We start from the raw sequence: 22,230 nt of genomic DNA, 5'->3' as shown, positions 1-22,230 counted from the left end.
ATGAAGAATCATCATGAGTAAGCACAATAATAGGTACTGGGAAAGATACAAAATGTGTGTAAGAAATAGCCTCTATATTCAAGAAATTAACAAAAACAAAGGGGAGGTGACAGAAGTAACACATGAATTCCTAAGAAGTTCAGAGAAAAAAGGAAAAACTGGCATATACACTGTTTATATACTGAATTTATATGTATCTATGTTTTTATGTATATATTTGCAGAGAAAATTTTGGTAAAAGAAATAATTTTTGAAGGATAAGCCTTGAAGAACAGGTTAAGATTTCAAGAAGTAAAGGTACAAAGACAGAAAAAATATGTTAAGATCTTAGCAAATAGTTCAGCCTGAAATGTGAATAAGAGTAAGGATTGAGGAGCTGAATCTGGACTTTGGAGCTCCTCAACTGTAGGAAAGGATACACATAGGATAAAAGGACAGTGATATATTAGATATAATTAGAATGGTAAGGAGGTTAAGGAGATGATAACTAGACTGAATGACATTTTCCTCATACTTGTATATTAGCTGTTTGAAATATCTAACATAATAGACCTATTCCCCACAACTCCAAATATTCATAGAATTCTTTAATAATCAGACATATTGATTAATTAACACTTATTGAATACTCTGTGCCAGGCACCATCTTAGTAACGACAACAAAAAAATATTCAAAGACATACAAAGGCATATGCTAATTGGATTAAATATAATATTAACAATGTGACTACATACAAAAGGCTAGGGCAGGATTATTAAAGCAGTCTTTATTTTTAAGATTTACCCACATTATATACTGATATCGATTCATTCTTTTTTTTTCTCAGTTTTTAAAAATTTATTTAAGTAATCTCTACACCCAATGTGGGCCTCGAACTCACCACCCCAGATCCTCTGACTGAGCCAGCCAGGCGCCCCAATGACATCAATATTTTCAGAGAAGTGAAAAAGAGAAAGGTAATTTGTTTCGAAGTTTTATATATTATACACATTAAATATACCTGTGTTGATCTTCTAGACTGTCTTGCTTGTCTAGATCTTGCTTTTCTTTGGGATTCAGACTCTTCGTCTCTAACAGGAGTGAGGTATGATCTACAGTAATAAGTAAAAACTGTTAGTTGGAGATACAATATCTGTGAATATAATTACATATGAATGTGTGAATGAATACAAATTTAAGCATTTTAATGGGTTTTAAGAAGAAGTCTTCAAAAATGGTTACATCCACTGTGAAAAGTCAACAATAGAATCTGATAAAATTTTTAGACTGGAAATAATCACATTAACTTATATTTTTCAAGTTTCTACTAACTATAGTTTTTGGTTTTTTTAAACCATGTGACATCAGTCCTCTTAGCCCCTTTTTTGATTCCCTGCAATATCAGGCTAGATGATATGTGAAGTTATCTGGCTAAACTCTAGCCTGTCAATGTCTTCTTATAGTAGAATGGTTAGGACTGAAGGCAACATTCAACATATGGGATGACTTAGTGAGCAAGCAACACTCCCTGAATTCCTGCCACTGTGTATTTATTAATGATGTTTTTGGCAGACATCATACTCTCGTTCACACTACAAGTTCTCTAAAAAGTCAAGTGCTTTTATACATAAACTGCTTTAAAATCAGCATCTTATTCCTGGTTACTGATTTTCTGATATAAAGAGGACTTAATATTTAGCTTCACTACATCTCATCTTACACATCTGAGCCTATGTTCCATCCTGTCACAGAATATGCACTATTTTATGAGCATGCAATCTATGTCAAGAGATTAGTATTTAATTAATTAAAGGGTTGAATAAGCAAAGATAAGACAGAGCCCTGCAACACAACAAAAAAACTTCCTTCCGATGATCAATATTACTTGGGAAGTTCAATCATTAATACTTTATGTATTTATATTACCATCTAATTCACATTTCTCAGAGAATACTCAGAAGTAGAGTATCTCTATTTTCTATTCTGTTTATTAAATTTATCTAGTTTATACCACTCTGCCTCTTCCCTCCAAATGCTATTTTTTAAAAAGGCTTTTTAGCTTTAGTATGCTTTCCAATTGGTAATTCATTCTGCTCTTTAAACTCCCTAACTATTCATGTATCTATAGCAAACTTCAGAATTTATTCTTGGTTTTATGCCTCATCTTTTACTTTTTCTATGTATCCTTTAAAGCTCTAAGTTCAGAGAGTACACCACATCTCAACCTCCTTAGAATAATTTTTAGTTTTTTCAGAGTTCTTTTGGAGAGCCCCATCCCTTTTGATTTACCTTTCTCTTCCTTCACACTCTTCAGTTTTTAGAAATCTGTCTTCTAAAACCAGAATACATGATTCATTATTCCTAGGATTTACCTCCTTGAGTAATTAACCCTAAGATGACAAGGTCACTTGTCATCCAAAATCTAGTTGCCTTAATTCCATCAATTAACTGCTACTTATTGGTTAAAGTTAGTTCTAGAAGACTGGTTTTCTGTGTTGCTTCTAATCTAATTACAGATAAACTTTAACCTAGGTAAGTCAAGAACTTCTCTAGAGGGTGTTTTTGATTGAGACATCCAACAAATTTAGAGAAGGATGAGAATCCTCTCCCTACTTTTTTTTTTGACTTAAGTTGTTTTTATCACCTGGTTTGAGAAAATGTCACCTGATCTTTCTACTTGGCTGAATAACTTATGGCACTATTTCATAATGATATAATTGATTTTTTTCTCTTTATCCATATGTTCTCTATCATGTTTTCACCTCTAGGTTTCTACAATAGCCTGAAAGATTACGTCTTTTTGCTATTACAGTAGCACTACTCATATAAATCAGCCACACCTCATGAAGCATTAGAAGAGTTCTTAACTAAATTTGGCTTCTACTAAAACAGTGGTACAGATTTAAGTTTACAACCTAAAATTTTAATTAAAAAAATTAAATGTCTAATTATTTTTCTATTACTTTTATTATTTATTTTTTAAAAGATTTTTATTTATTTATTTGGCAGAGAGAGAGAGAAGAGTGTGCACGCATGGGAGAGCATAAGCAGGGGGAATGGCAGGCAGAGGAAGAAGCAGGGTCCCCACTGAGCAGGGAGCCTGATGTGGGGCTTGATCCCAGGACCCTGGGATCATGACCTGAACCTAAGGCAGACGCTTAACTGACCGCGCCACCCAAGCCCGTTTTCTGTTACTTTTAATTTGTCCCGTGTCCAGGGCATGGAAAAAATTCACTAAACGAAACATTTTAGTTATCAACATTTCTTTAGTTTGACTTTCTTTTAGAGATTCTGCAACACATGGCTTCATCTGTACCAATGCACAGATCCAAAGAGATGAGCAGAATTGGTAGGATACCTGCCCTCTTGCTGGTCCATGATGCTCTAGCTGCACTAAGCTTGGTAGTTCTCTCTCTCTCTCACTGTTTTATAATTTTCATTCTGTCTATATACCAACTCTTGTGAGTTTTAAGCTTTTTATTTAGATATAACAGATATTTAAAAAACCAGATATAACAGATACTTCCTATTTTTATAACAACTCCGGTGATTTTCCTAGGACGAGTAATTTAAAAGGTGAAAGAGAGTAACAATAAACTTGTTATTATAGTTTCAGTTTAAGAAAATTAATTCTGAATATAGTGAGGAACTTCTTTGTGGCAGAAGTTGGTCATATGTATTTGGAAAATGCTTACATTCTAACCTTCTCTAGGAAAATCACAACATGTTAAAGGCTCTGAGAAGAACTGAAAGAAGAAACCTGTTTAACCGTGTTTAACTATGCATTTCTTTAAGATCATTTAAGTAAAAAATATTTTTCTTTTGTGGTACACCTGCTACATGTGGAAAGTGCTCTGTAAAGCATCAGCTTGAAAAATATGTCCTGATGGCTATTTTTTTAGCCAATCACTTAGTACTTATTTATGCATCTACTGCCCCTACATAATTTATTGCTTTTTGGACTTCTCCCAGATGAGGGGAAGAAAAAAAAAAAATAAAAGGAGATGAAACCTCAATGAAATAGCGAATCTGGTTCAACAGAAAAACTTTATAGCAGCTTAGATGGCTGCATGCATCATTTCAGTATTTCATGAACTGCTATGAAAGTAAAGCATGAACATGGACTTCTGAATCTGACTCCCCTATGTAATGGTCAAAATTCCCACATTTAGTTTAGAACAGGGAAATCTGCATTGCCATTTGCCCTTTTGATCTCCAAGGCAATCAACCATCACACTTTCTTGTTCAAAAGAACGATTCTTTTTCAAGTTTCAAGTTGCCATAAAAGTTAAATATATTTATGGTATCTGGTTTAACATATATACATAGGTCAATGGGATAAAAATTCCTAAATGGAAGACTTACAATTTCTGTTCATTTAAATTTTCCATACATTTGCTCCAAATTAGCATAAGAATCCAGCCTATCAATTTGTAATACACAATGTATTTCCTATTATTTTAAGAGTCCCCATCTGGTATTCAGTTCCTTTCTCTCTCTTGGGGTTCCTGTATAGAACAGACCTCTATGAAGAAAATTAATTCATATATTTTATGTGTTTTTAATTAAAAAGAGCTGACCAGGGCACCTGGGTGGCTCAGTAGGGTGGGCGTCTGCCTTCAGCTCAGGTCATGACCCCAGGGTCCTGGGATCGAGTCCCACACTAGGCTCCCTGCTCAGTGGGGAGTCTGCTTCTCCCTCTGCATGACCACCAAACAGCAGAATATATCAGTCAAAATCCACTGCTGCCTTAATCATTACTATATCATACTGTCATACTGGATCTCTTTTATAGAACTATATAGGGTGCATAATTTTACTCCTTAGCTGTCTCAGATTGCTTACTATTTTCCGTGCAAAGGTTATTTTTAAATTACGAATTTTCCAATAATTCCAATTATTCTATATATTTTTAATTTCACTTTCTTTTTTAAAAAAGATTTATTTATTTTGGGGGGGGGTGCAGGAGGGGAGGCACCCAGGGAGAGGTAGAGAGAAAATTCCAGCAGACTTGCTGCTGAGTGGGGACCCTGACGTAGCGCTCCACTTTACGACTCTAGGATCATGACCTGAGCCAAAATCAAGAGGAGGACACTCAACTGACTGAATCACCCAGGCACCCTAATTTCGCTGACATTTATTGGCTGAAATATTCATATTTACTTATAATATTTATATTTTGGGTAGTCAACAAATTACATTTTTAAAAAACTGAAAACCACTTGTTTTTCTTTCAGCTTTTTTCTTTGCAGAGGGAAGAAAAATGAGCAAATGCAAGCTGGCTGAGCCAAGGGAAAAAGGTGTTAAGAAAATAATTATACAAAGCAACAGTTCCATGTGAATTCATGCTACAAATAAGAACTTATTAGTAAGATACTGTTTTGTAGTTTGAAAAGACTGGAGAACTAGAAATATTTTAAAAATGAAAGAATTTGCTATTATGCTCCATCTATTTAAAGCTAGTTTCTCTTCTATACTCCCCACCCTGCAACCACCATTAAACCACTGGAAATCTTTACTAATAAAAACAGATTCCTCACCTAATCCTGATCAATTAAAATAACAAAATTCAAGAATCCTGTGGAATTTAATAGTTAGTATGGTAACTTTATATAATATCTGAAAGTATATATGTAAGGATACCTAAAATGGCATAAATGTATTAACTTATCTTTTTTTACGCACAATATATATTTAAATCCTAATATGTACATTTTGAGGACAAATATTCAACCATATACATTTCAAAACCATTAACGAAATTTAATTGAAGGACAAAAGAGGCCAACAATGTATTCAAAACTGCAAACAATTACCTGACATGAAACAAAACACAAACATTAATATTATCACAAACATCACTGAAACAGAGTAAGACAAAGAAAACCTCTGTAATATGCACCAGGAAAAATTTCATACACATTTTGTTTCTTATGCTATCAAAATCTGTTCTGTTCTATTAATATCTCCAAATATTTAATTCTCAATCTTTAATGTCTTCCAGTATTAATCCCAAAAAGTTGAAACTCAACTCTCTCCAACAACTTTAAAATAAAGAAATCTGAGGTTAAGAATCATAATTTGTTTGCTCTGAAATAACTGATGATTCCAGGAAGATACTCATTAGGCTCTGTCACTGGAAACATTTTTAAAAGCATGGAATCCTAGAAATAGAAAGTATTCTAGAAGTCAAAAATTATATAAATCAAATACCTCATTTTACAGAAGAAGAAATTCTGACCTGAAGAGCACTCTAACCTTAGGATTAAAGCAGAGCAAGGAGTAAAAACCTAACGATTCCTGACCTTTTTTCCTTCACTCCCCCTACACCATAAAAGCAAAGTCCTCAAATTTATTTTCATTAGAAAAGAATGATGGATGCTTATGATCCTCTAATTTCTGTTGGCTATATGGCCTTACCTGAAAACACCTCAAAAGCCTAAAAATAATTTAAATTTAGAAAAATGAAGAATTAAATTATGGTATGACCTATACTGATATTCAAATCACAAAATGTTAATTGCTTATAATAATTTCATCATAAAAATAGAAATAAAACATAAACAGTGGTAGAAAATAAAGATGCAATGACAGAAAATTTTTAACATTAAAAAAATTTAATGTCTTCTTACTTTTCATATATTCACCACAAATATTACTGCAAGGATACTGATTCTTTGCTAGGCACCAGAGATAAAGACTGCATATGAACAGTACATGCCAGAAATAAGAGAAAGTTGATCTGGTTGGTATTTTTATAAAAAACAAACAAACCAGTTATGCAGCTCATTTAATTTTGCAAGAATAAATATAGAAAAGGTCACGTTTAGTTTCCTAACACTTTCGTTTTCCTCAAGAGGGAAAGCAAAATTCAAAGCTAGGAACTAGGTATGATAGAAAAAAATACTGGACTAATTTCCTGTGAACTTGGGCTTTGCCTTAGTTCTCATACTAATTATATAAAAGTGGAAAAGTCACTTAATATCTCTGGGTCTTAGTCACCTTCTGTAAAGCAAGGATATCACAGGTAAGTTCCTTTCCACATTTGTGGTTCCATACCAATTAGCAGCAGTAGGAAGAAGTAAAGCAATGCTCTTAACATTTAAGCACACAAAATCAATTCACAAATCCTTTAAGAAACTTAATTAATGAGTGCCTTTTGTGTGCTAGAATTAAAACTAAGTGAATGTACTCAATGTACTTAAAAATTACTTGGCTTACACGTATGCCTAAGAAACCTTTCTTCAAGAGAATCTTAAAAGGAAAATCTCAAAAATAACAAGAACAAAAACAGTTAAAATACATCAAACTTTTTAATAATGGGGAAACATAGAGAAGAATAAAAAATCTGTTTTCATCAGTTAGATCTAGTCTTCCATGAGTCTGATTGGGTGTGTTTAGATCTTCATTACAAAAACATCTTGAACTAGAACAACCATTAAAAAAATGAAGATGGCTAAGAAGACATGTGTCTGGCTCACTGCCTTGAAATGAAAACATCAATTCTGTCAGAGGGAGTCACCAAGCCTAAATGCTAGTAATTGCCCATTATATCAGTCTACACAGTTCTGAGGTGATACAGGTTACTTCATTTATTAACCTACCAAAGAGATGGTCACCGACTTGACAAGATTAAAAAGCAAAACAAACAATTTTCATCACTGGGCAAGACAGATCAGCAGTCCTGTGAGGACCTTTACACACCTGCGTCTCTCCCTGACCTCTGAAGTGGAGGAGACAGTGCCAGCAGTAGTTGTAGTCAGGGTTGTGGTTGAGGCTGCAGCATTTACAACAGTTGGAGCAACAGGGATGGTCAATGCCGTAGGAACACTGTCCTTTTCTTTTTCAGTACTATCCTCAGCCCACAAACGATTTGAGGTACTATCGCATCATAAGCAGCAACACAAAAAGAAAAAAGGGAAACAGCTAAACAATGAAAGCACTTTCTAGCAGCTGAAACATGTGACTACAGGGATGGATTTTTTTAAAACACAAGGTAGGACGTCTTTCAACTATGAACCAAAAAGCTCACCCAGAGCTGTCAAAGGAGAAATTTACATTTTAAGCTGCCTGATTCAAGGAAGTTAATACTTCAGGAACTTAATTTTTCCCCCAGACATGCATAATTGCCTCTTTTGGGAACCAATTTTTGATTGTAAATAATTTTAATGAGGTAAATGAAAAAATCCAGAGCCCCACAATCTTCTAAACAAAAATGCATGCACATACATAAGCACACAGTAGGCCTGAACACAAAATGTATCTGTGACTCACCTGCTTTGTGTGCCTGCTGAGGAAGAACCCGTTGTAATCTTTGTAGTAGTGCTTGTGCTGGAAAGCAGGCTTTTCTGAAGCCCAGCTGCAGAGGTAACTGTTGGTGTTGATGTGGTGCTTGGAACACTAGAACTAATCAAATCATCTGGTCTTCTACCAAAGGAGCAACTAAAGGAAAGAGTCATATCTATATAGGATGTGTTTGTATGTGTATTCTATAGTTAATGTCTATATATTATACAGATTGACAAGGCTAGGAAAAATCTAAAAAACTGTGTTCCTAAATACACCACCAGCTCTAGCACCAAGAGTTGCATCTACAACTTGCTAGGAGTCTGGATGATTTCACTAATTTGGTAGTGTATCATTTTACTACCTCCCCCCTCCCTCAATAGGACTCAAAGGTGATCTGATCTGGTATTTTTCATTCCTGGACTGTTACAGACCATATGGTCATGCCAGGCTGGGTCTGAGAAAAACACTTAGGTTTGGTTTTACTCAGGGAAAGTAAAGACGGACCTTTTTGAAGAAAAGTGTTTCAGCAGTGAGTCACATCCTTAGGAGTGACCCATGCCTATATTATACTTGTTCATCTTCTTTTTGGCTGTTTTTAGCAGAGAAAATATTTAAAGCCCCCCCCCCCCCCCACCATGTGATTGTTACCATCATTTCAATTCAAGACACTTCCATATCTCTGAGTTCTCAGAAAGGCAGAAACTTCCAGGTCACTAAATAATGATCAAATCAATGAAGACACTGATCTATTTCAACTGCTCTAGTTAATTATATAAGGAATTCCTTTTAAATATGCTACAATCTAAAAGATACTCCCTAATATATCAAATCTAATGAAATTTATATATATATGATAGGAAGGCATAAGTAGAAGTAAATTTTCACCCATCTTTAAATATATCTTCTGGGTCTTTAAATGATATTTTATTTAAACAACAAAAGACATACTTATAAAAGCACACATTTTCTTATGATATTAAATTGAGGGCTCCAAAGAAACTGCCTCATATTTTTATAAAAGACATGAAAGTTATTCAAGAATTATATTACCTTTTATGATAAGTTGATCCTTCATTAACTGAGCTATTCTTTTTGAGATCATCTTCCCATTTTCTTCTTGTATAGGAACTACTTGTTCGCAAACTTGAGGAATCTCTGTGAAAAGAACATCCTTCAAATTCTGGTATATAATTTTAAAATAGGGTTAAGAAAGCTGTATATTAATAAACATTAGTAGAAGCAGAAACTTCTGCCCGGGAAGGGAAAATTCCTCGGGAAAACACTTTGGCATTAAGAAGTGAAAGTAATTCTAGTTCTAAGATTCCATCCCTAGCGTATAATAATCCTAATTATAGGGGGAAAATTAAGATGTTTACAGAAGTTTTACTTATGATCACAAAATATGGGGAGGGGGTGGAGCAGAGAGAGAACCCCAGGCAGGCACAGAGCCCAACACGGGGCTCAATCTCACGACCCTGAGATCATGACCTGAGCTGAAATCAGGAGTTGGATGCTTAACCAACGGAGTCACCCAGGTACCCCAATAAAAATTTCATAGTAAAAACAAAGCAAATCATAATGAATCCACCTGTTTTCTTTCTCTTCAATGTCAGATGTACTGGCTAGTCGTCTTGGTATTGTAGGTGCAACATATGCGAGCCTAGTTCCTTTACTATCTTTCTCCTACACAAGAGGAAAAAATAATGAGTAAAAATAAATCTGTATGATGATTACAGGAGCTGCTAAAAGTATTAAGGAAAGAGTATTCGACAATGTACAATTATACAGCCATCACAGTTTACTTTTTTAGTATTTTTCCAAAGTTCCTAGCTATACTCTAAAATTAATGTCTATCAATAGTACTATAAACACTAAAGGAAAGCCTGTTTAAACCAATTTTCTTTTCTTTCTCCTTTAATCTAGAATTACAGTATTTTAATATAAGAAAAAAAATTCCTCCACATTTTAATGACTTTTTCTAAACTTCTATAACAGATTATATAAGGTAATGCAATATAATAAAGTAAAATATTCTTATTTTTCCAGAGAAATAAGGTCTCAAAAATGGTTGACTGGTAAGTCCCAATTATTTGTTATGTAAGTTATTTACTACTTTGATATAACATTAAAATATTCAGAACAAAAATTACTTAAATTATATTTATCCAAATCTGGTTGAGACTGTAGTATTAGCAAGGGCATCTGATACATTCCCACTATACTGTCATTAAGTACTCAGAAAATAATTGGGCAGTCAATTCATACAAAACAAAAAACATTAAAATTACTTCATGAGAAATTCCATTTCTGAATTTCTGATACAAAGAAACACTTTTTTTTTTTTTTTAAAGATTTTATTTATTTATTTGACAGAGATAGAGACAGCCAGCGAGAGAGGGAACACAAGCAGGAGGAGTGGGAGAGGAAGAAGCAGGCTCATAGCAGAGGAGCCTGATATGGGGCTCGATCCCATAACGCCGGGATCACGCCCTGAGCCGAAGGCAGACGCTTAACCGCTGTGCCACCCAGGCGCCCCACAAAGAAACACTTTTAAATAGAGGAAGGAAACTATATGGAAAAAAGTCCAAGCACTGAAAATGCAATAGAAAATAAATAATCCAGCTATATAAAGTATCACTGAATGAACTGTAGTACATTCTATTTGATATTATTTATAATTTAATACTACCTTTCCAAATATAGTTATTAAAACTACTCCATTAGAAGGAGGTTGCTTTTGATGTATCAGATGAAAAAGGAGATAAAAATGCAGATACTGGATATACTCCCAGGAGTATAATTACATTCTGGAATAAATAAATTCTAGAATAAATGCCCCTTAATACATTTTATTGTAAGCTCTCAAGTAGGATGAAGCATTCATTTGAGTATAATCTCATAATTTATTTTTTTGGCAAATACATCTGATTTCCCCAATACTTATAGAGGCACACTTCATTTTATTGCACTTAACAGCTATTGTGGTTTTTATAAATTGAAATTTGTTACAACCCTGCATCAAGCAAGTACATCCCAGCCATTTTCCAACAGCATTTGCTCACTTTATGTCTCTGTGTCACATTTTGGTGGTTCCCACAATATTTCAAAATATTTCAATTTTTTTTTAAAGGTTTATTTTTTTGTTTGAGAGAGAGGGAGAGAGCACACACACAAGCAGGTGGAGGGGCAGAAGGAGAGGGAGAGAGAATCTCAAGCAAACTCTGCACTGAGTGAGAAGCCTGGTGGGGGGCTTGATCTCACGACCCTGAGATCGTAACCTGAGCCAACACCAAGAGTCAGACACTTAACCAAAAGAGCTGCCCAGACACCCTCAAGCTTTTTCATTATTACATTTGCTATGATGATCTGTGATCAGTGATTATGACCTGCTGAAAGCTCAGATCAGGGTTAGCATTTTTTAGCTAAAAAGTATTTTTTAATTAAGGTATATATATTTTCTTTAGACATAATGCTACTGCACACTTAAGAGACTATAGTATAGTATAAATATATTTTTTATATACAGTGGAAACAAAAATTCATTTGACTTCCTTTATTGCTGTGGTCTGGAGTCAAACCCATATCTCCTGACATATGCCTGTAATTCCATACTGACATCTGTTTTAGGTGGGTATATTTGTATTATCATGTAATTCATTAAGTCAGGTGAATTAAGCTAATACAGATCTAATAATGATATATAGTAGAAAATACATCAAATCTGATGTTCCCGGAAAACAAATTATTAGAGTTTTGATAGAAACCAGATTAGGAAATAGATTACCTTTTCTTTATTATCCAAAGAGGAGGAAAGCCTGGGACTTGAAGCTGAACGCATCACACCTGCAGTGTCTTTGTCTTTCTGAGCCTCTTTAGATGCTGTGATTTCTGCAAGTGCGCCATAACTGCCAGTCTTTCTAAGTCCTAACCTCCAAGATGCAGGAGACTCATCCTTTCTCTCTTCTTCTTTGGGGGAAACTTTTGTAGCTGAGGTTGGAAACTATTTTTATTTTATTTTTAAGGAAAAGAAAAAATAGTTATCAAGACTGGTCAATCCTTAAGCTGGAAATGACAAGTTTACAGATAATATGTCTCAAACTATAGTTAATATCAGGAGAAACACTTTTACTAAGTAGGTTAATGTCTTAGTAAAAAATGTAAAGATCTAAAACTGAAAAAAAAAATAGAACTACCTTTACAAAAGTTAGATTTAATAAAACACACTCCACACTTTATATCACACAGAAAAATTATGATGCAAATACAAAGAACAGAAATGAGCACACCATAAGGACTTTAAAACCATGCATCTTTGGAACCAATATTCATATTAAACTTGTTATGTTGTAACCTAATATAAATCCTTGCACATAGAAATGCCTCACCATAGATTTTTCACCCTTACTGGGCACAAGAACAATGCCAGTTTTGCGCAAGCCCTGCCTCCATGATGCAGGATCTACTGATTCCACCACAGGCATGATAGGAGCAATGAAATCATACTAAAGCCAATTAAAATAAGACAGGTAAAGAGATAAAGATTGAAAGCATAAAACCAGAAAAGGAAGTTATGAACAAAACACTTTTTTTAAAAAAGATTTTTATAACAAACGAAAACCCAATAACTGAGTAATGATCCAATCTTAAAAGTCACTGGGAGCAAGTTCTAGTTTTAGCATGAGAGAGAGATTCTGAAAGACTCTAATGAAGAAATTTCTGAAGCAGTTAAAGGCACCTGGAGCAGATGATGTTACAGTATATGAATGAGCAAACTTATGCATCTGAATTTTGTTTCTATTCATTTATATACTCGGGTTAAAAATTTTTAATCCAGCATAATCAACAAAAAGTAATAACTGGTGTATCTTCCACTTATGATATTTCATCAGTAATATTTTTAATATCATAGCCTTAAACTATTTGATTTTACCAAAAAATATTAATTTAAACATTTCAACTAAAAACTAATTTTTTAAACAAATACTTACTTCATTTTCAAGGCTTTCCAAAAGCCATAAAAATGAAACATCTGTTATCTTTAACTAGTTCATTTCATCAACTCACAGAGTTTAAATATTTAACCGCAATTAAGAATAGGTGAATATAGCAACTAACTAGTTCCTATAAATATAGGATATGGGTAATTAAAAAAAAACTAAACACTTTCCCCCATATTTATTGCCAAAGTTTGCTATAATTAGCAGTTTAAGAGGGCTTGTTAAAGCACCCAGGATGTGAGAGGGCTACTTCATAGACAAAACTATTGTGTAAGATACCTCTGGTACCTCCAGTAAATAATTCCTATTGATAGGGTCAAAAAAATAGACTCAAGATATACAGCATTCCCCAGTTCCTAAAATGTGCACTGAAGCACTCTAGAGTGCCAGGATAAAATCAGAAGGGCACTGCAGGGTATTCTGAAGTTTTAACAGAAAGTACAGTGACACCTGTTGGATGCTGCACAACTGCCATTGTTAACTTACTTGCACTTAACTACTTAAATGAAGCAGAGTGGGACTTCTTTTGGCCAATGAAAAAAAATTAATAAAATATTAAGCGTTTCCACTGACTGAGAAAGTCCAGGGCCGTCTGTAACATTTTATACAATAATAAAGGGACTGAGATGACTGGTTATTGGTTTCCGAGTCTAAAGTCAGAGCATCCAAGAATAGGGGTGGGCAAACTTTACTGTAAAGGACCAGATTGTGAATTATAGGCTTTTGCAAACCTTAGAGTCTCTGTTCTAACAAAACTTTATTTAGGTATGATGAAATCTGAATTTGTGTCACAAAATATTCTTTTGATTTTCCCAACCATTTAAAAATATTAAAACCATTCTAACATGTGGGCTGTACAAAAACAGGTAGTAGGTCAGCTTTGGCCCATGGACCATGGTTTGCCAATCCCTGACTTAGAACCTCCCCAAAACTGGAAATAAAATTACTCCTCCATGATAAAATAGGTAACCTAACATTTACTGAGTGTTACAACAGAAGCTAACATTTAATAAATATTTGTTCCTGTCAGGCCCTAAGCTTAAAAGTCCTTCACATGCGTTATCTCATTTAATCCTTGCAACCACCCAGTGAAATACTATTATTTCTGCTATTTTAGAATTGAGCAAAATGAGGCAGTATTATCAATTTTGAAACGGACATTTGTTGTACTGTAATGACTGATATATCTCCATTCTGTCTAATGTGAATTTGGATTTACTGGTTTATGTGTTTCAACGCTCCTCTCTATTTTACTTGGTCTATAAATGAACATCTCTGAAATACTCAACTATACCCACTCCCTGAAACTCTTCTTTTAAGCTTTTGTAAACAGTACACTGTTTTGACTTTCTTACTTTTCTGACCACCCACCTTTTTGGTCTTCTTGTTGCTGTTAGCACAGTCCTGTAACATAAGCATTTCAAGACTCTCCTCAGACCTCCTATCTTCCCTTTCTACTTTCTCCTCCTGAGGGCTGGGAATAGTCTTCTATACTTCCTCAGGCTAAATATTAACAGTACTCAGCTTATTCTCAACTTTGTTATCTTTAATTCAGCCTGACTCCTAAATTCCTAGTTCTCAATTTCTACTTACCTAAAGAATGATCTACCTGAAACTCAACATATTTCAAATCGAACACCTTTATTTCCAAATTGGCTCTCCCTCAGTTCCCTATTTCTGTTAGTAGCAACAATAAATTTCTTCACTTCCCAATATTTGAAACTTTGTAGTCCTGTTAGACTTCTTAGTCATCTTCCCCCATTTATAAATTAGGTGCCAAGTCTCTGAATCTCCTGTCCTTTATAAGACCACTGACACTTCTAGTTTATCATCTTGGGCAACTTTAATAACATTCTAACCAATCTTCTCTCAATTAGCCTCCCTTCAAATACACCTGTATGTTGCAACCAAAATAACATTCTATAAAGAATAATTCTCTCATGGCCTTGTTCAAACACTTTCTATGGTTCTCTACTATCTATCAAACTATAAAAATGTCACCATAGAAATGAAGACATTCCACAATTTGGCTTTACTTTTCCTGTTTTACTTTGTATATGTACCCTATAAATCAACCAAACTATACAACTTATTTTTCCTGCAAAATATTTCGCATTATCCCTACTTTTGTTCACATTGCTTCTCTTCTCTTCCTTTCAGTAAACTGTACAAACTCTCCTTCTCTGTTAGTGGAAATACCACCTACTCATTAAAGATCTCAAATGTTCTAGCTTTATTGCCTCAAATCAAATATGATCTCTTCCATTTTTTTCTCAAGATTTATTTATCTGAGACAGAGAGAAAGAGAGAGCGTACACATGGCGGGGGAAGCAGCAGAGGGAAAGGGAGAGAGGGACCCAAGCAGACTCTGCACTGAGCACGAAGCCCAACATGGGACTCCATCCCACAACCCTTAGATCATGACCTGAGCCAAAACCAAGAATCACACTCAACTGACTGCACCACCCAGGCACCACTCAGGCACCACTCTCTTTCATTTTTTTTTTTTTTTTAAGATTTTATTTATTTATGTGACAGAGAGACAGCCAGCGAGAGAGGGAACACAGCAGGGGAGTGGGAGAGAAAGAAGCAGGCTCCCAACAGAGGAGCCCGATGTGGGACTCGATCCCGGAACGCCGGGATCATGCCCTGAGCCGAAGGCAGATGCTTAATGACTGCACTACCCAGGCGCCCTACTCTCTTCCATTTTTAAACCATCTTTCTGTATTTGTACTTTTACTGGCATGTATCATATGCCCACAGTACATAGTTTATTAAATTATTATTATACTTAATAACTGGATTCAATTAGCCAAAACACTTAATTGTAAGAAAATTATTAATTTTTACCATCTAGTAAATACAGCTTGCACTTATCAGAATTTATGTGCATACAGCAAAGTAGGTAATCTTTTTTCAGAGATCCCAACAATATTTATTTTGATTAAAGAGAGGTATATAAACTTTATTTGTTAAAATTTTAAAGTTTACTTATTATTATTATTTAGTAATTTCTACACCCATTGCAGGGTTTAAACTCATGAACCCAAGATCAAGAGTCGCATACTCTCCTGACCAAGCCAGCCACATGCCCCTACTGTTAAAATTCTAAATCATAAAAGCAAACTGATAGTTTTATAGGAAACATCTCCAGAAATCACAAGCCTGGTCTCTCTTTAATTTTAGCTGAAGAGTTAAGAACTTAAGGGAAGATCATTTAAACAGAATATATCTACACATCTCTGTAGCTACCCTGAATTATTGGAGAATATAAGTGATATTTAATACTGTTTTAGACCTTCCTGTTTTGTGATCTATTCCTTGCCGTGTGTATGCACGTGCGTGTGTGTATTTCTTTTTTTTAATAATTTTATTTATTTGACAGAGAGAGAGAGAGCACAAGCAGGGGGAGTGGCAGCCAGAAGGAGAGGGAGAAGCAAGCTCCCCACTGAGCAGGGAGCCGGTGGGACTCAATCCCCGGACTGTGAGATCATGACCTGAGCTGCAGGCAGACGTTTAACTGACTGAGCCACCCAGGCACTGTGTGTGTATTTCTATATAGTTTATGCACTGGTGGAGGAAGCAAGAAATTTAAGATACCTTTGTCTAACTATCAAAACCAGAGTAGTGAGTGGGAACCTAAAAACAGAACTCTTAACTACAAAATCTTTTACATTGTATTTACATACAGATTAACAATTCATCTAAGGACATTCATCTATGTTAAGCCTTTAAGTTAAAGGAAAATTCTTGAAACTAACTTAGAAAACATTAAAATGCTAAATTAACATAAAAAGTATCACTGAACATAACTACAGGCTTTAAAGTCATACAAAATAAGTAAGATTGCCCTATCCATTAAAATAATACTTCAAATTATTTGTATGCCTCAACTTTATTGATTAAAATAAAATTTGGCTACAAAACCTTAAGAACAAAGACTAAAAACATATAATCTTCAAAGTAAGTTATGATACCTGAAATTGAGAATAAAATGGAGCTTCTAAATATGCAAATCATAGAAGCAGATAGTTGGTTATTAGATCAATATAATTACAGAATCAGAAGTAGTTCTGAATAAGGGTTTTTATAGCAAAGAGGTTACTGGCCTAACTCTAATAGTTATTAAGTTATTATTACTATAACAGTAAATTATTATTACTTTAACAATTATTAAGAGTTATTAAAGGCAATTAAGTTATTAAACTGGAGCTATGCTTGAGAAAAATATAATTGATCAAAAGGAGTCAACTGCAATTATTTGACTACAGTAGGAAAGAGATTGCTCAGCTAAATACTCAAAAGAATGAGAGCCAGTTATTTGTGGCCAGATATTTCAGGCAGATGAAGCTTTTGGGAACTTGATAATCCTATAATTTTATAACAGACAGTAAATCAAAAGAGCTAAAGTTTGGTACTCACTGAAGAAGTATACAAGGGCTCTAGAATTAAATAAAGTTTAAAACAGCCTATGGTGGCTCCAGTTAAACCATCTTTAAAATTCTGCAGACAGATTACCACTAGAGAATTTCAATAATTTCAATTATTATCATATGAACGTAGGTTCTAGCTGAATTCAGGAAGCCCTCAATTCTGGAATACAGAAGGTAAGATAAATCATTCATATATTTCCCTAATATTCAAACTGTACCAGTGAAATCCATACATTTCTACCACTAAGAACCCACATTATCACTTCCCTTAGCAAGAGTTTTAGGGGAAGATTATTACTAGCAGTATGTATTTTCAAAAACTCTAGTTTATTATTCTAAAAGACTCACATTTTGACCACTTGGAGTCAAATCCAAAGATTAACAATACTGACAACATAACAGAAACACTACGGGGATTTAAAATCAGTCCTCAAACCCATGCAAACCAAATAACACCAGATAAGCAACAAAATAAGTCCAAAGGCAGAGACATGACAGTTAAACACAATGTGCAATCCCTCAGTGGACCCTTGATTTGAAAAAACAAACAGAAAAACATGAGGAGGAGGAGGACAATTGAAAAAAATCTTGACTATGGTTTGTATATAATGAACATACATTAACAGTATTATACCAAAGTTAAATATCCAAAATAGGATCATTTTAGTATGGGAATGAAAGATAATGCTTTCGTATTTAGGAGATACATCCTCAAGTATTTAGGTGTAAAGTGTTGTATCGATTGCACTCAATTCTTAAATGTTTCCACAAAAAAGTGTGTGTGTGTACACAGAGAGGGAAATGAGGATGCTCATTAAAAATAAGTAAAGGTGGTGGGGAGAAGAAGCCTTTAAAAAGAGACCAGTGGTAAACAAAACAAAACAAAACCTATAATCTTTAATTTGGATTAAAAGAAGTACAGGTTCTAGAGTAGCAGGGAGAAGAAAAATCTTAAAAAAGATCAACACACTACTTGGGAAGCACTGTTTGGTGGAGCAAAGGAAGCAAATGGACAGAGAACAAATGGGTAACAGAATAACGGAGAAGAGGAAGAAATGAAACTACCATTTTGAGAGCACTTAGTCACTAGCCAGGCTCTCTCTCTCAACCAAGACTTATAATGCTAATTTACTTTCTCTTTTTGTTTATTATTTTTGTTTTGCCTTTTCTCTGACAGATAAGGAAGACAGTAACTTGCTCAAGGTCCTTACAATTAATAAGAGGTGGGGTCAGGAGTGGATCTCTGGTTCATCTGACAACAGAGATAATGCTCTTACTGGCATATCATACTTGCATGCCTGGTGCTTTGTATAGTTAGAAAATCTAGATTCTAGCTCTCTCATTGACTTTGATAGTACTTTTTGTGCTTAACTGTGAAATCATCAAAATGCACCTTTACTTACCAGGGATAAAGGATATAAAACCCATGTTTCTCAAAAGTTCAACAGAAATAAAAACTACCATGACCATTACCATTACCATTAGTTTTCATATGCAAACTAATACTTTAAAAAGTATTTTTTAAAAAGAATATGGTTCAAAGGAAATCTCAAAAAAGAAAAATATATTCTTATTCTGAACCTTAAGTATTTTTGGAATAAACTATAAAAATTTAAGAACTGTCTTAATGCTTTTGTACTTAGAATATATGTATTTTTAGCAAACACAATTTTGGCTTACCTTTTTCATAGGTGATGTAGGTGTTGCCTGACCAGATGACACAGGTGTTGTAACAGCTACAGGAGCTGCTTGTGTACTAGAAGTATTGGCATTAGTTACAGAAGCCATGGGCTTTGTCTTATCTATTACAAAAACATGAAAAACATTGAGTCAAGATTCAGTACAGATTGTTTTAATGTCTAGAAAAACAGTATTTTACAATCATTTTTGTTAAAGTCTTGTTAATTCAAGTCTTTTCCATTTTTTTCCCTTTAACAAGTGAATTTTTCAAGGAGTTTCTAGAAATGTCTCAATATATATGCTGATACACAGAACATGGTGACACAAGAAAGCTTCTAAGAACAAAAAGCAAAAATGGAATCTGATTTTCATAATTTTAACACTATAGAAATATAAAAAAATTAATATTTAAAAGCTGAATGCATAAATACAGTGTAATTAAAAGATTACAAGAGTTATACAATTTTTCTAATAGATCTACAATTTACACTGCTTATTTAAAATTCATAGTTCCTCTTTATTCCAGGAAATCTAAAAAGTGCCTTTTGTCAATAATCAGATTATACTTCTGTCACAAAGAGCATACATTCTCACCCCTAAAAAGTCTAAACTTAAACGAGAATATCAGTTGAATTAAGATTAAATCTCTTTTCACAATGTATTGAGACAATTTCCAACCAACAATGAAGCACTTAGAGAAATATTTTTGAGAATATCGATGCCAGAAAAGATTCAGACTGTAGTTGAACATAAATATGTGTGTGTGTATGTGTGTGTGTGTGTGTATATATATATATATATATTTAAGATTTACTCATTTGAGAGAGAGAGTGCACACACACATAAGTGGGAGAGGGAGAGAGAATCTCAAGCAGACTCTGCGCTGGGTGTGGAGCCTGACACGGGGCTTGATCTCATGATCCTGATATCACCACCTGAGCCAAAACCAAGAGTCAGCTGCTTAACTGACTGCACAACCCAGGTGCCCCTATATTTGAACATATAAATCAGACTGATTTTAGCAAAAACAGTTACCTATAAATTTAAATCTATAAATTAACTGTAATTTATAAATGGGCCAGAAAGGCTTACTTTTCAAATGATCAAAGATCACTTATCTATTTTTAAAGTATTCCTTTGGTTTCAAAATGAGGGAGGACAGATATTTTTCTATACTTTTGGGAAGAAGTATAGTACTTTAAAACTCAATGAGATATTCATTTTCATTATACTCATATTCGTTATACTTCTCTCTCTCCCTTAGGTCAATTTTCCAAAACAATCTTCTACCTTATCATTATTATATGCTGCTATACTTTATAAGTAGACAATATTAAAATATAATTATCTTTAAGTACTTGCCCTAAAGATAATATATATACATACACATGTATAAACACCAAATAGTTCTGAATTTGTATTGATTGATTCAATTCTATCTGAGACTAAGAAAATATCCACAAGATGTTAATAGGGTGAAAAGCATAATATCTCAAACTATACCAAAGGACAAGGCCAAAGTGGCGCATTTAAAAATCACTATGATTTTAGCTTTTTGAATAAACTGAATGAGCTAACCACAGTCTAATAAACTTTATTCTCATTGTTAAACAATACCTCTTTTCATTCAATAGAAGCTAAGACTATTTAGTACAGTTAAGTACAAATCATGTATAATCTATTAGACCATCATCCTGAAAACAGTCTTCCTAACTGGAGAGAGTAATTCAACGAATATTTATTAAATGTCTCCATACTTCAAGTACTAGGTACTGCGTCCTCCTGTCCTAGGTAGGTACTGGGGACGTACCAGCTGATGAAAAAAACAAAATACCTTAACTGCATACAGCTTATGGTCAGTCCAGTAGGAAAAACAAACAACAAACAAGATAAAATTCAACAGATTTTTTTCCCTTTTATTTCCTCCTTTTTCCTCTTGGTTTAAATATTTGTTTTATATTAGTGAAATCTACACATCAAAGAACGTATATGCATGAATGTATAAACATTCAGGCTTGATTTAAGAATAATAATGAAACAAACCTCAAGTGTTCACCATCCAGCTTAACATTATTAATATTGTTAAAGCCCTTCTATTATTAATTTAATTTCAATGAAGAGTGAAGATTTCAAGTCCTAGAGGAAGCAAAAGTATGCTTCCCTTCTCATTCCTTCAACTACCTCTCAAATTTATAAATCACTAGGGAGGAAATTAAACTTTTGGTTGAGTTCCTATTTTCAGCTCATTCATAAGAAAAAGACACTCATAAAAAACCAGTTTGGTAAATAATTTATGAAAGAAAATTCAGAAAAATCATTATTTTACATCAAATAGTTTCCCAAAGAAATGACCTTACAAAAAAGTAGGAAAAAAAATAATTTAGAAATTGTCAAATCAAGCTGTAGCTCTACAGGGAAACAACTGCTTTCTCAAGCTTGCCAAATAAAGTATGATAAAACCTTGGTGATATTAAAAGAATGAGACAGAGGGACTATACAGCATTTACATGGATTAATTCTTGAGACAGAGTCAAATTTTCCTGGCACAACCAACCACTAGCAACAGGAAGAACAAAATTATCATAGTACAATGCTTCAGAGAAACATTTAAAGTTAGTTTACTGAGAAAGTGAGCAGAGAGTGATTGGTATGCCTAAACTCCAAAGGAGGAATACAATGCAATTTGATGGCAATTAATTCTATTTTAGTTACAGAACAGTTTATCAAAAAGGAAGGAAGGAAGGAAGGAAGGAAGGAAGGAAGGAAGGAAGGAAGGAAGGGAGGAAGGAAGGAAGGAAGGGATGGACACTAACACTACGGTTTAAAGAACTATCCAGATCGTTTAGTCCAA

General features: G+C 34.0%; 1 protein-coding gene across 11 annotated transcripts in view; it reads right to left on the bottom strand.

Moving 5' to 3' along the window:
- PPP1R12A (protein phosphatase 1 regulatory subunit 12A) overlaps positions 1-22,230 on the bottom strand; it is a 139,346-nt gene that overhangs the window by 30,172 nt on the left and 86,944 nt on the right. For 4 of the 11 annotated variants that reach the window (XM_044384560.3, XM_044384559.2, XM_057316169.1 and 1 more), the window contains exons 9-16: positions 19,380-19,501; positions 12,655-12,771; positions 12,054-12,269; positions 9,858-9,952; positions 9,320-9,424; positions 8,255-8,422; positions 7,685-7,861; positions 1,002-1,092 (exon numbers count right to left, since the gene is read on the bottom strand). In XM_044384560.3, the coding sequence (XP_044240495.1) occupies positions 1,002-1,092; positions 7,685-7,861; positions 8,255-8,422; positions 9,320-9,424; positions 9,858-9,952; positions 12,054-12,269; positions 12,655-12,771; positions 19,380-19,501 (1,091 nt within the window). The remainder of the gene's footprint in view (positions 1-1,001; positions 1,093-7,684; positions 7,862-8,254; positions 8,423-9,319; positions 9,425-9,857; positions 9,953-12,053; positions 12,270-12,654; positions 12,772-19,379; positions 19,502-22,230) is intronic. The other 7 variants (XM_044384561.3, XM_026499965.4, XM_048217814.2 and 4 more) reach the window with 5 other exon arrangements.

Source organism: Ursus arctos, unplaced genomic scaffold (assembly GCF_023065955.2).
Source record: "Ursus arctos isolate Adak ecotype North America unplaced genomic scaffold, UrsArc2.0 scaffold_21, whole genome shotgun sequence".
NCBI classification, from domain to species: Eukaryota; Metazoa; Chordata; class Mammalia; order Carnivora; family Ursidae; genus Ursus; species Ursus arctos.
Note: the sequence above shows the minus strand (reverse complement) of the source record. Positions and strands in the feature narration are given on the sequence as shown.